Source organism: Nematolebias whitei, chromosome 13 (assembly GCF_014905685.2).
Source record: "Nematolebias whitei isolate Nwh7 chromosome 13, NemWhi1, whole genome shotgun sequence".
NCBI lineage: Eukaryota > Metazoa > Chordata > Actinopteri > Cyprinodontiformes > Rivulidae > Nematolebias > Nematolebias whitei.
The window spans coordinates 11,843,049-11,855,490 of record NC_056510.1 but is presented as its reverse complement, the minus strand read 5'-3'; the positions used below and the strand labels follow the sequence as shown (position 1 = coordinate 11,855,490).

At 38.3% G+C, this 12,442-nt stretch overlaps 1 protein-coding gene across 2 annotated transcripts in view; it reads left to right on the top strand.

The window, feature by feature from the left end:
- LOC119419529 (neuropilin-2) overlaps positions 1–12,442 on the top strand; it is a 138,475-nt gene that overhangs the window by 57,836 nt on the left and 68,197 nt on the right. For both annotated transcript variants that reach the window (XM_037686863.1, XM_037686864.1), the window contains exon 7: positions 1,117–1,272. In XM_037686863.1, the coding sequence (XP_037542791.1) occupies positions 1,117–1,272 (156 nt within the window). The remainder of the gene's footprint in view (positions 1–1,116; positions 1,273–12,442) is intronic.

Below are 12,442 nucleotides of genomic sequence, written 5' to 3'. Positions count from 1 at the left end.
ATATATATATATATATATATATATATATATATATATATATATATATACTTTGTATATATAAAGTTTAAAAATGCATTTATATTACCGTGGAACTATTGCAGTTTTCTGAGGACCTCAGAAAAGAAGGTACTGTGGTTTTATTTTTATTCTCCAAGAGCAAAAGTTAGTTTACATAGTTTCAAATAATCCCAGGACAACTCTCTCACATTAGCGAATATCAGTCTTTACAGTTTTATTGTAAAGATGATACTAAAAAATCATTCTGAAGATGGCCAGAATGCAAGGGATAATCAGCGCTTTCCAATCCCGCTTTGCACTTTGTTAAAATATTTGTTTTATAAAGAAAAGAACCATGTTGTATCTGTAAAACATGGCAGTGGCATTATGATTTGGACTTGATGTATATTTATATAGAGAAGGCATTTATTAAAAAATATTATATATATGTTGTAGAAAAAATCGTGCTGTTCATGTGAAGAAATCAGTCAACACCACGAAACTAAAGCTGCTCTTTTTGGAGGAATAATACTGCATTTTATTTTTTTTACAAAGAAACACGCTTGTTCACAACCTCTCAAGCACCTTTGTGGCAGTACCCATTTTATAAACATATCTGTTCAGGGGACCTTTAAAAAATGAATCTTAACTGGTCATCATGCATCGTTTTTGCTGAACATATAGCATCACATCCACAATCAGGATGGGAGGTGATTATGGTTTGAATGGGAGGAAATTAAAGTGAGCCCCAGGTTATTTTTATCGATTTGCTCAGGAAGAAATACAAACAATGAAAATAAAAAAAAGCATATAATGAGGGGAGGAGAAGTGAGAGTGGTGGAAATCAAAGAGGGAAGCTAAGAACTCGAACTTCGAAAGTCTTGATATATTTTAAACGTATGATTGAAAATGGGACTAGAAATAGATAAAACATACTGTAAATGTTCCTCTGAAACACGTGACTAACAGTTACCTCAGATTTTTTCATTATCTAAAGATTTTTTTTTTTATAATCTCAGGTTATAGCTGTTGTCAAAGTATAGTATTTTTGTTCTTTTCATTGAGTAACATTGTTACTTTTAATAATTAAAACCTAAAGGCCTCTTCCCCTACAAACAGGTGGACCTCCATACGCTGAAGGTTTTGACGGGGATTGCCACTCAGGGCGCCATTTCAAAGGAAACCCAGAAGGTTTATTACGTCACCACCTTCAAGTTGGAAGTCAGCACTAATGGAGAGGACTGGATGGTTTACAGGCATGGCAAGAATCATAAGGTGAGCACAAACAAAAAGAAGGAATTGGACATTCGGTTGTGTTTATATAACTTGTTCTGACCTTTCAAGTGATAAGCTTACCTGATGGTGCAGTTTTGGTCTTTCTCTCTTTGATTATTTATTTGTGATGGGGGGGGGGGGGGTGCAAAGTTTTGTTTTTTTACTAGAAAACCATATAGTGACACAGATGCTTCAATGAGTATACTCATTGAAGATATGGAGATGTACACGAAGGAAAATTTGCAGCCATAGTTGACTACAAGCCCAGACTTTAACCAGTGTCTCCATTTAGTTCAGCAGCAGTCATCCGGTGCCTTTTAAAGGTTTACAACCAACCCAGAGCAAACACACGTCTCCAAACTCTGAGCCATATTTTACGTCACTTGTACACTTTCTTCACGTTGCCTTCAAAAACCACATCTGTTTTCTGTTGCTTTCTGGTCAGAGCTCTGCTGATTATTCAGCAGGTCGTTGCACATTTTCCCTTGGAGTTGTAAAAGCACAATATATCATCAGAGAATGTGCTACATTTTTGTGGTTTCCAGGTAGAAATGATGAAACCACTAATTAAAGTCTTAATGGATGAAACAGCTATTAAATTAAAGGAACTGTGGCTGGTTTCAGTGGTTTGGGCTGTTTTTTCCATCAGACCCATTCTCGCTCTTGCTGTGGTCACACATGATTGTGCTGTGGTCTTGCACTACGTATAGCTTTGTGCTGTAAATCCTTATTTCTTAATGAATAATAACGCATGCACACTCTCACAGATGTAAACATTTTGCTCAGTATAACCATCTGGGATCTCTTTGTGGACTACAGATCCCATAAGTTTCATGTTTAAGACTAAACAGATGATAGAAGGACACAACAGTACAGGAATATTAAAACAAAAAATTAGAGTAAAACATTAAAGGAGATGAGACTATAGCCAGTTTTTCAGTTATGTCAAAACTATCAGCCTTAGTTGTTATAGATTAAAAAAAATAGCTTTGAGTTTGCTGTGGCATACATTTGTATGCATTTGTAAATATAAACTGAATTATTCTGCAGAAAACAGAATCAGGTGAACAAGGATATATAGGTAAACCAACCAATCAGTCATCTTATTAATATGGTCTTTTATGTGTGTAATATAGCAACTGGAGTTTCTTTTAACGCTAATGCAAAGCTACATTTTGATACATTAAAAATCCAACATGCAAACATGATAATGACCAGTGTTTTGAGATTAGTTGCTGGTGTCACCACCCATAATCCCCCTTGATTCCCCCATAACCCTGGAAAGTCACTTCAAGCTGAATTCTAAGAGATACAGAGAAAAGTGTGAGGATGTGAATGTTTGTGTGTAAGGAGGATGTGTCTAGAATAAATGAGCAGCGGTTTCTACTTGAATGCACACTCACTTGTTTAAACCAACTGGTGTAGAGTGTTTTGAGTGTTTGGGCTCCCTGATGTGATGAGCTGCACATTAATCTGATGGTTCAGATCAGGAGGAGTCCTTTAATCTTTCCTGTTGTTTCTTTTATCTTTGTTAAAATATACCTGTTAACAAAATATTTGAGGATGGCAACACATAACCATTGAAGCGCGGGGTGGTTGCGTGTTGGAGTAGCTCTGTTACCTTTATTCTGAAACATCACTTTTGGAAACTTTAATTCCTCTTTTTCTGGATGTAAATCACTTTTTTTAATGATTGTTTCCTCTGGTATCGGATGCTATGCAGCTGGAAGGATTTTTACTGAAACTGTTTTACTTTTGGACATTTGTTATGATGCGTAACCATGACAAGTTTTTTTTTTTTTTTAAACAATCGGGAGCAACTGATTAACATCTCAAAAGCTCAAATAATATCTCAACCACAGCCCCAAATCTCAAATGAGTTGAAAAGGAGCCTCCGTGGATGCATTCCCATCTACCTGATGGTGATGATTGAGTACCTGACTGCTGAGATCCTGGAACTGGCAAGAAACGCAGCTCTTGACAGCAGAAAGACCGGGATCATCCCCCAGAACATGCAGCTGGCTGTCTGCAGCGACAAGGAGCTCGACAGGCTACTGGAAGGAGTGGTCATCGCTCTGGGAGGAGCTATAGCCAGTATTTGGGCGATCCTGCAGCCCAGAGGAGTTGAGAGGCCATCCGAGTCTGGGTGGACAGATTGGACAGCATCTCTGGCCAGTTTCTTTGGGTCGTCTGTGGGATGGACATTTACAAGAGATCTTCCTGCCTACAACCATCAATATCTATAACATCTCCTAATGAAACAAAGATAAATTACAACAACATTTAATTTCCCTTTGGGATTATTAAAATATTTTTGAATTGAACTGAATTTAATTATTTTCAACAATGGTCGAAATTCTTTGCAAATCTGCACTGGAAAAAAGTTTGGACAGTATGATGGACATCAACTGATTAACTGCATTCGTACCCTTTAACATTTCTTCAGAAATGTTCTTGTTAAATGCACAGTAGTGTTTGGATGTAAACAGCAGAATATTTTGGTTACGGTGCTTCATTTTGATGCATAGGAAAAAGTGAAAGCAAAGCAAAGTTTAAGGAGAGAAATATAAAAAAGGGATAAACATGTGTGAGCTTGTTATTTATGTGATAATAAAATGATGGAGTCATCATCTTGCTACTATAAGGCCTTTCTCAGCTGACACTATAGACAGCCAGTCAGCATCACCCTTGTCCTCATGACTTTTTGTATCATCTTTCGAGGTATGACAGATAAAGTATGAGAGCATATTTGATGCTAAACCATTCAGCTGGAGAGGATTCTATTTGCTCAGTGTTTTATAACATAGTTTTAGTGTTAAAATTCTGAGTCTGCATTCACAGGATAATTTGACTATTTTGTTTAAATAAAAATAGATTCCAGTTGACGCCAAGCAGCAATGAAAGTTAAAACTTTTGATGTTTCAAATCAAATTGTTTTTGCTTTTGAGTTCAGTATTTCACTCCTTTCAGGACTCAGAACAGTTTACTTGTTAATCCATTTATACTGTAAATATAGCCTTTAGTCCTCTGCTGACACTTTCATCTACTTTCTTTAGTCTCTAGTGCTCTCAAGTTCTCTTCATTCATCGGTTTTTCCCTCCTTCTCTACTGTTGTCATTCACCTAACATCTGAATTATCCCTCTTCTTCCAAAGTTTTCCAGCTTTCCTTGTTTCCCTCCCTCGGCACTTCATAATTTATACCTCTGTTCCCCCTTATGTGCCTGAGAAAGACATCATAAAATAAACTCAAACCAGTTACTTTTGAGTTGGGTCCCAATGATGCTGCAATGTTTGCGTATCTTATAGAAAAATTGTTGAATTAGTATTTTATTGAAAAGAGGTACGAAAGGGAAGCAAAAATTATTGAGGGCAAAATGGATAGGGTAGATATAATGAACAATAAGACTGCAAGAACACCCTAAAACAAAACCTGCATGCTTTTGGATTGAGGTATGTTTGCATCCTTTTTTTCTTGTTTCATGTTAACATTTGTCTCAAATGAGTTGCTCCCAATAAACCATTCACTGCATACACATTCAAACACAGATGCATGCACACACTCAAACATCTGGGAGGCAGCCTGGAGGGGTGGAGCTGATGTCACACAACATCCCCATGATTTTTGTGATCTTTAATGTTTTTGATAATGCCATTAAATGGTTGTTGTAAAGCAGATGGGATGAATATAAAAACATATTAACTTGCAGAGACTTTTTAGGGAGAAGGTAATACTTGTACATAATTTGCTCGTACACTGTAGATTCGAGATATATTAGATTACCAGAAAAATGGAGGAATAAATCATGCAGGTGAGAAAAGACATAAATATGGATCAAAATGCTATTTCATCAAAATACGTTTTTTTTTCCTGTTTTAGCTGTAAAATAGCAGCAAAGCATGCATCAAATCTTTGACTGCTTATATACAATCAACTTCTACCAAAAGTGAAATCATATGATAACAATGTATGACCTTATTTACAATTTGTGCATACTCTTAAACCAAACTCTGATTCATTCTACAACCTAAATAACAATAAAAACTTCTAAATTTTGCACAGCACCGTTTGTTTAGTTTATTACTGTTTTCACAAGCAAACAACATCAGTGTCACTACGCAAATGTCTGTATGCTGATCAAGTGGCCAGATACATTCAGCACCATCAGAATATAGATATGGTTTATGCTTACCCTGCTGTAGAGGAGTTGTTTAAGTACATCGGCATGTAACATCTGTAAGTTAACGAACTCGCATCCCTTCTAATCCTTAGACTCTGCATCTTCTGAGGTGATCTGATCAAGGAGAGTCTCAAACTATTCCTTTAATCTTCTGATAAAATCCACAGGCTGGGTCACAGCAAATTAATCAAAGCCTGGGATAGATCTGCTTTCTTTTTCTGACTTGTCAAAAGGTTTGCCAGAACCTCCCTGAAGCTAATTGAATACTTCTCAATGGCCTCTCCTAATTCCCCAGCTTTTGCTTCTGCCACCGCAGAAGCCTCAGTCCTTCTGGCCATCTTGTCCATGTCAGCTGCTTTAGGCATCCTCTGAGACAACCATGTCCTAGAGGCCTCCTTTTTTAGCTTGATGGACTCTATTGTTGTTTCAGGACTGATTTGCAACAAAAGGGTGTCAGCAAAGGTCAAAGGAAATTTTACAAAACTGTTGTGAGACCAGTTACTGTATGTTATATGGTATGGAGACAGTGGAGACAGTGGCATTGACAAAAAGACAGGAGAAAGAACTGGAAGTGGTGGAAATGCAGATGTTGAGGTTCTCCTTAGGAGTGACAAGGATGGATAAGATTAGGAATGAAATCATCAGAGGTACGACACAGGTTAAACAACTGGGAGATAAAGTTAGAGAGGCCAGACTGAGTTGGTTTGGACATGTCCAGAGGAGGGACAGTGGGTATATTGGTAGAAGGATGTTACAAATGAAGCTGCCAGGAAAAAGACAAAGAGGAAGGCCAAAGAGGAGATACAGTATATGGATGCAATTACAAAGGACATGGAGGTAGTTGGAGTGAAGACAGAATACAGAGGACATAGTGAGATGGAGGAGTATGACTCGCAGTGGCGACCCCTGAAATGGGAAAAGCTGAAAGTAGAAGGACTTGATTATTGCTGGGGCCCACCAGTGGGTATTATGCTTGCTATCGCCACAAGCACCTCTGGCCAAAGGTCCTTTATGTCAAGTGTGTTTTGTAAAAATGCTCAACTTACTTCTTGAAAAACAATCTTGAATTTGGGAGTCTTTGGGGGCTTTAATGATTCACAGAACAGTCTTATAATTGATTAAAATGAAATAGTTAAGTAATAAAGGATGATTGGAGGCTCCAAACGTGTGCACTACTATAAGTATAGCTTCCCAGGGTTGGTTATATGAGGTTATACACATGTGACAAAAACCTGAAATCTAAGGTTAAAAGTTCAGAAATGTTGTCAACTCACATTCAGCTTGTATCTTAAATTGTTTGGGTTTTTCTGGACACTTTTTATTAAAGTTTGACATGGTCCTATTGTCACCATATAACTCCCCCCAAACTGCTGGAGGCAGATTTGTCTGCGACCATTGCAACACTGGACCTCTGCCAAGCCCATAAGTCCCACTTTAATCTGTAAGAAGGAGGCTGGTTGGAGACAGACAAATTGAGTGGGAAGAAAGGGTTGCCAGAAACATGTGGTAAATTTGCAAAAATATGTTTAAAACGATTAAGAATAAGTAAAGAAAAACAAGCAAAATGTAAAGTTGTCAAGCACCAAACTGATGGCAAGGAAAACCTGAGCAAAGATCGAAAAAGATGGAAACCAGGGAGAGAAAAGCAAGGTTCATAGGGGAAGAGGTGAGCAAAAGAAATAGACTGAAAGGAAGAAAGAAGTGCTCACAAGGGAATAAACGAGCAAAAGAGGGAAGGATGGATGGATGAACTGAGGCAAGAAGGAGAGGGGGAATAATGAGAAAAGCAGACAGGGGTGTTGACCATGAATCCCTCTGGATAGATCAGAGGTCTCAGCAACACAGCCTGGAAGCATGTCAAGAGGGGGAAAGAAATAAAACGACAGAGTGAAGAGGGAGGAAGGCTGGAAGGTGAGGGAAAGGCAGAGGGGAATGTCGGGGGGCAAATTTGTGACAAATGAAGACAGAAAAGCTGAGAGCAAAAATAAGAAGAGAGAGAAAGGGAGATATTACAAAAGTGCCATGTGTAATTTAGGCTGTGAGACTGCACACACACACAAACACACCTGGAACCAGCTGTCAAAGGCAGGTTACCTCCCTGAGGTCCCTGAGTGTGTATTTGTCCTGGTGTGATGAAATGGGGAGAGATGGGAAGGGAGAGAGGTTACTATTTTATAAATGATGCACACACATACATGCGAAGCATCGTCAGCACGGACATTTGCATAATTCAGTAGGTCTCTGCAGTTTTTCTGTGGCTGACTGACTGTGGCCCTAAAGGCTTACGACACACACACATGCTCACCTGTTCTCTGCCGTCCCACGAGATAAATCCATTCATTTGTCATTTGAGTTTCTTCCGTTTCTTCTGGTTATTCACTAGATGCCATTGGTTGCTCATAGCTTGCAAGCCAGAATCAGATGCATGAATTTAGTCAAGTCAAATTTATTTATATAGCACATTTAAAACAGGAACTGTTATCAAAGCACATTAACAAAAGAGAGACATACATGGGGAGACTAGGCTGCAGCCACTTGAACGGGCCACCTTTTTAGATAAGGAAAATGACAACATGAGGAAAGGGGAGATCAGAAACTATCTCAGCACAAAAAGCAACATAAATAGACATAAGACATACATTTATGAGAGGAAGCCGACAAAGATGGTGAATTGTCTGTGAACACTGCCAGTAAGCTCCATAGTCCTGATAAGAGATGGTGACTATCAGCAGGCTCAGCTCCCTTTATTCTAGTCTAGGTAAACTGAAACAGAACCATAGTATTTACTTTGCAGTAAAGACAAAAGTCTCAGTTGAATATAAGTATTACTAATCTTGTTTTGGAGCTGGCCTGTGTAAATTTCTGTGTTTGATCATTCTATGTCTTTCCTCAGGTCAGGTTGGCTGCCTTTAAGCACAGTGGTGGAAACACCAGACTCAAGCAGACTCACAAACACACACTAACCTCATCCGGGCTGCAGGTGCATCCCATTAGCCAACTGTAACTGAAAACCTTTTTAGAATTAGACTGGTAAAGGCAAATTTAGGAGTCAAGTCCTTGGGGGTGCTATATATTCCCTTGCACCTCATCTCTGTGAACTCTCACTGCAGAGCTGCAACCTGGGAGTTTTTGCAGGAAAAACACCGTTTTCTTAGAGTATGGATAAACACCTGATATATTTAGGTGTTTATTAACTTTAAGTTCACAGGTGAAATTTTGTATGGCACTGTTGATTTGTTTCATTACTTTTGCCAGTGACAGAAGAGGTCACTGTTCTACATGGCTAATAAGCCATGAGGTACTTTCATATCACATCTGCATGGTAAGTAATGATGCTGTTAAAAAGCTCATACAGCCTTGTAAAACTAGGGTGTCCAACCACAAGGCCAAGTACTTGTACCGATTCATGAACCATGTGGTACCAGGCCACCACAAAAGAATGATGAAAACTTCTCATAAAGGACCAGAAGAGGACACCCCATATTGTTTCCCTGTTTATATTTATTATTCATCCGACTTCTATCCCTATTCTATTCGTTTTTTGGCACAATTCTTGTCCTTTAGTTTTTCAGCTATTTCAGCAATTTAGGTATCAAAAGGTTCAGCTCCTTCAGGAGAATGGTACAACGACTTTTGGTTGGTATTACTTTTGAACTTTTTGAAATATTAAGTTTTTTCTGCAATTTTGTTTCTCACCGAAATGCATTGAGGTTCCGTGAAATCCTTCAACATCTTACTGATTTTTGAACTGTTAGTACTTCAGCATACTTCCTCCTAGAAAGTCCATTCAACTTTTAAACAATTCACAAGACATTCAGCTATCATCAATTGATTCATATTTTTGATATATTGAATCATCCTTCAGCATTAACGCTGCATTTTTGCAGGAAATACAATTTCGCTAGTTTAACAAGCGATTCATTTCGGTATTAAAATTAATTTTAGAACATTTTGTAGTTCTTATTGCAACTTCAATATGTTGATGTAGGTAGAACTAACATTGTGTGGGAGGGTGGATGGGGAGAGGGGTAACATCCTTAAAGTGTTAGTTAAAAGTGGACTGTCTTCATTACTCTGTTGAGTTGCTTTATATGCTTTAAACAATGGCATATATTATTAGTTGTATCCAAAGCTTCATTTAATAATTATTTGAAATCAATTATAGTTACTAAAATGGATGTATGCAGAAAAGTACTTCAGTGGGTGTTGACTATAAGCACAATGCTGCAGAGCATTAAAAGCAAGCATCACAGGCAAAATACGTCACTCTTTGTGCGTTAATAGAAAAACGTGACACATCTATCTTATAGTCAATGTCCGGAATCCTGCAGGCTGGATCTCATCACTAGTCCGATCAAAAAACAGGATCTACGTATCTTGATTATGTCACCCATTCATCACAGGGTAAACACATGTATGTACTCATTGCTTCTTATCCAACAAAGTTCAGTCAGGTCATCTGGACATTTTTTTTTTTTTTTTTGACGTTTCGGCCTTCATCCAAAGGACTTCATCAATCCAAGGATCCACAAACAAACTCAGTCCCAAAAGCAGCACACTCCCATAGTGGACCAACCAGTTTGCTGGTGATCATTTAATAACTGGTGATAACAATTATGTCGAAATGTCTCAAAAAGAAAAAAAGAAACCATCCGGATGACCTGACTGAACTTTTTTAGATTTTCTACCTGGATTATTGAGCGTGGACTTTGATGTTTTGAACCCCTTTAACTATGGCTGCCTGAGAGGAGTCAACAAGGAGAGGGCGAGCACCAGAAACCATCTTATCACCAGCAAACTGATTGGTGCACTATGGGAGTGTGCTGCTTGTGGGACTGAGTTTGTTTGTGGCTCCTCGGATTGATGAAGTCCTTTGGATGAAGAACGAACTGTCTCAACAAAAAGAAGAAACCATCTAGATGACCTGATAAAACTTCTGATTGAACTTTGTTGGATTTTTTTACCTGGAATATTGAGCATGAACGTTGATCATTGCTTCTTCCTCCAGTAACCAATTAGCCTACATGATTGTCTTTAGACTTGGGTTGGAGGACTGGAAATCTGCTTCCTGTGAAGCCACAGTGCTAAATTGGAACTCACCACTGCGATGCTTAAGCTTGACACAATTATAGCCCATTACATTTTAAAGAGGTTTTATATGCGAGCAAAGTAATTGGCTCATATGTGATGTGTACACTGTAGTTACAGTTACTGAAGTCTGGATTGCTGCAATGTGTTGGTACATTTCTAGACAGGCACACATTAGGAATGTGAAAGCTACACAGACTACAAAGTTGTGATTTTATGATGGTCACATTCCATTGTCACAGAGTTAATGGTGTGAAATCAGAGCCGTGACATACTAGAATTAGATGTCTTAGAGTGAAACAGCAATTGGGTTTCAAATTGATGCACGATAGATAGTATTTGATTACAAGTTCTTGTTTCATGGCTTGTTTGGATTATTTGGGGTAACAATACATCAAGCTGCTGATTTACTCGCAGCTCTGTTTGTTGACCCTGAGCACAGCAGATAATTGTGAAAAAAATGGACTCTAGGTTCATGTCAACCCTTGGGATGAAGAACTTTGTCACGCACATTAATCCTCTACATGCAACACTTCACTGAAAATGTTAAAGTATGCGCACTTGTATAAAAACGTGTGTATGTGTGTGCTGAGAAAGTGCACCGAGGGAAATCAGAAAGCACCCGCCAGCCCTAAAACTCCTCCGAGTGAGGCCTCATAATTACACTTTTACACATCGACACACCCTAACACACACACAGTTGTAATTACAGTCTATACCACAATTCCATTAATTCTTGTAGGGCCTTTAGGCGATTTTCCATCATTTATGTGGTCATGGTTTCTAGTATGAAGGCTTTTGTAGGAACATGAGGTCACAGCGGGTGACTTTGTATTCTTCGCCCGCTGGGTCACGAGTTCAATTCCCAACGGGCTCAGTGGCTCGCTTCTGTTCCTACAAGTCAGAGAGTCCCTTCATTCATAATTTGCCACCCCTGACGGGTCTTGTTGTTTAAATGATTGAGAACATGAGGGAAAACAATGAATCTAAACAGAAGGGGAGAAATACTCTTTAAAGAAAACGCCTATAAATGTGTATCCAAGCAAGTAATTGAATGGCCTTTGTCTTGGTTAAATAAAAATTACTGTTCTTTTGTAGTAAACACGTTGAAACATTTTATCAGCACAAAAGCTGTTGGACACAATGGAGCTGTTCATACTTGCCGTCACAAATCTGTTTCAAGGCAGTGCAAAGGGTCAGCTCAGAAAACTCTGTTGACACTTCCAAGTAAGCTGTGCATTCCAAAAAGTTTTGTGATAGGTTGTTCATTACTTGCACTGTTTAGCAGGTCTGATGACATTTCAGTAAAAATTCTAATAAATTCAGACATCTGAACTGGCCCACGGTAGCTTGGTCGTCAGTGCCTCGATATCATAATCCTGAGACTGCAGGTTTGAGTCCAAGTAGCATCAGAAAGTGCATCCGACATAAAAAATAAATAGCCAAATTTGTCGTGGAAGTTTGCTTGCTTTAGCGCCTTCCACAAATTTCCTTATGGGGTGGCCATGAGTGGGATATTCAGGAGATTTGTTTATGTTGTGTCCAGCTTCTCTGTTTTCAACTGTTGCTATATTTAAATTATCTGAACTATACGACAGTACAGGAGTTAGGGAGATCATCTTCTGATATTCATAGGTCTACTTTGGTTTTATTTTGTTATTTATAGTTGATATCATGCAGTGAGAAAAATCATGTTAGCATCAATTTAATGGAGCTTGTCCTCTCCTAGATTTGTATTTATTAAAAAATAAATAAATAAATAAAAATGCATAGAACCTCCTGAAACTCTGCTGCTTAATCTTGAGGACACTGGCCTTAGACCATTTGATCTTATTAAGAGTGTCTAGATTTAAAGTTGTATTTTTAATAAATATTATATATATGTATATATATATATATATAT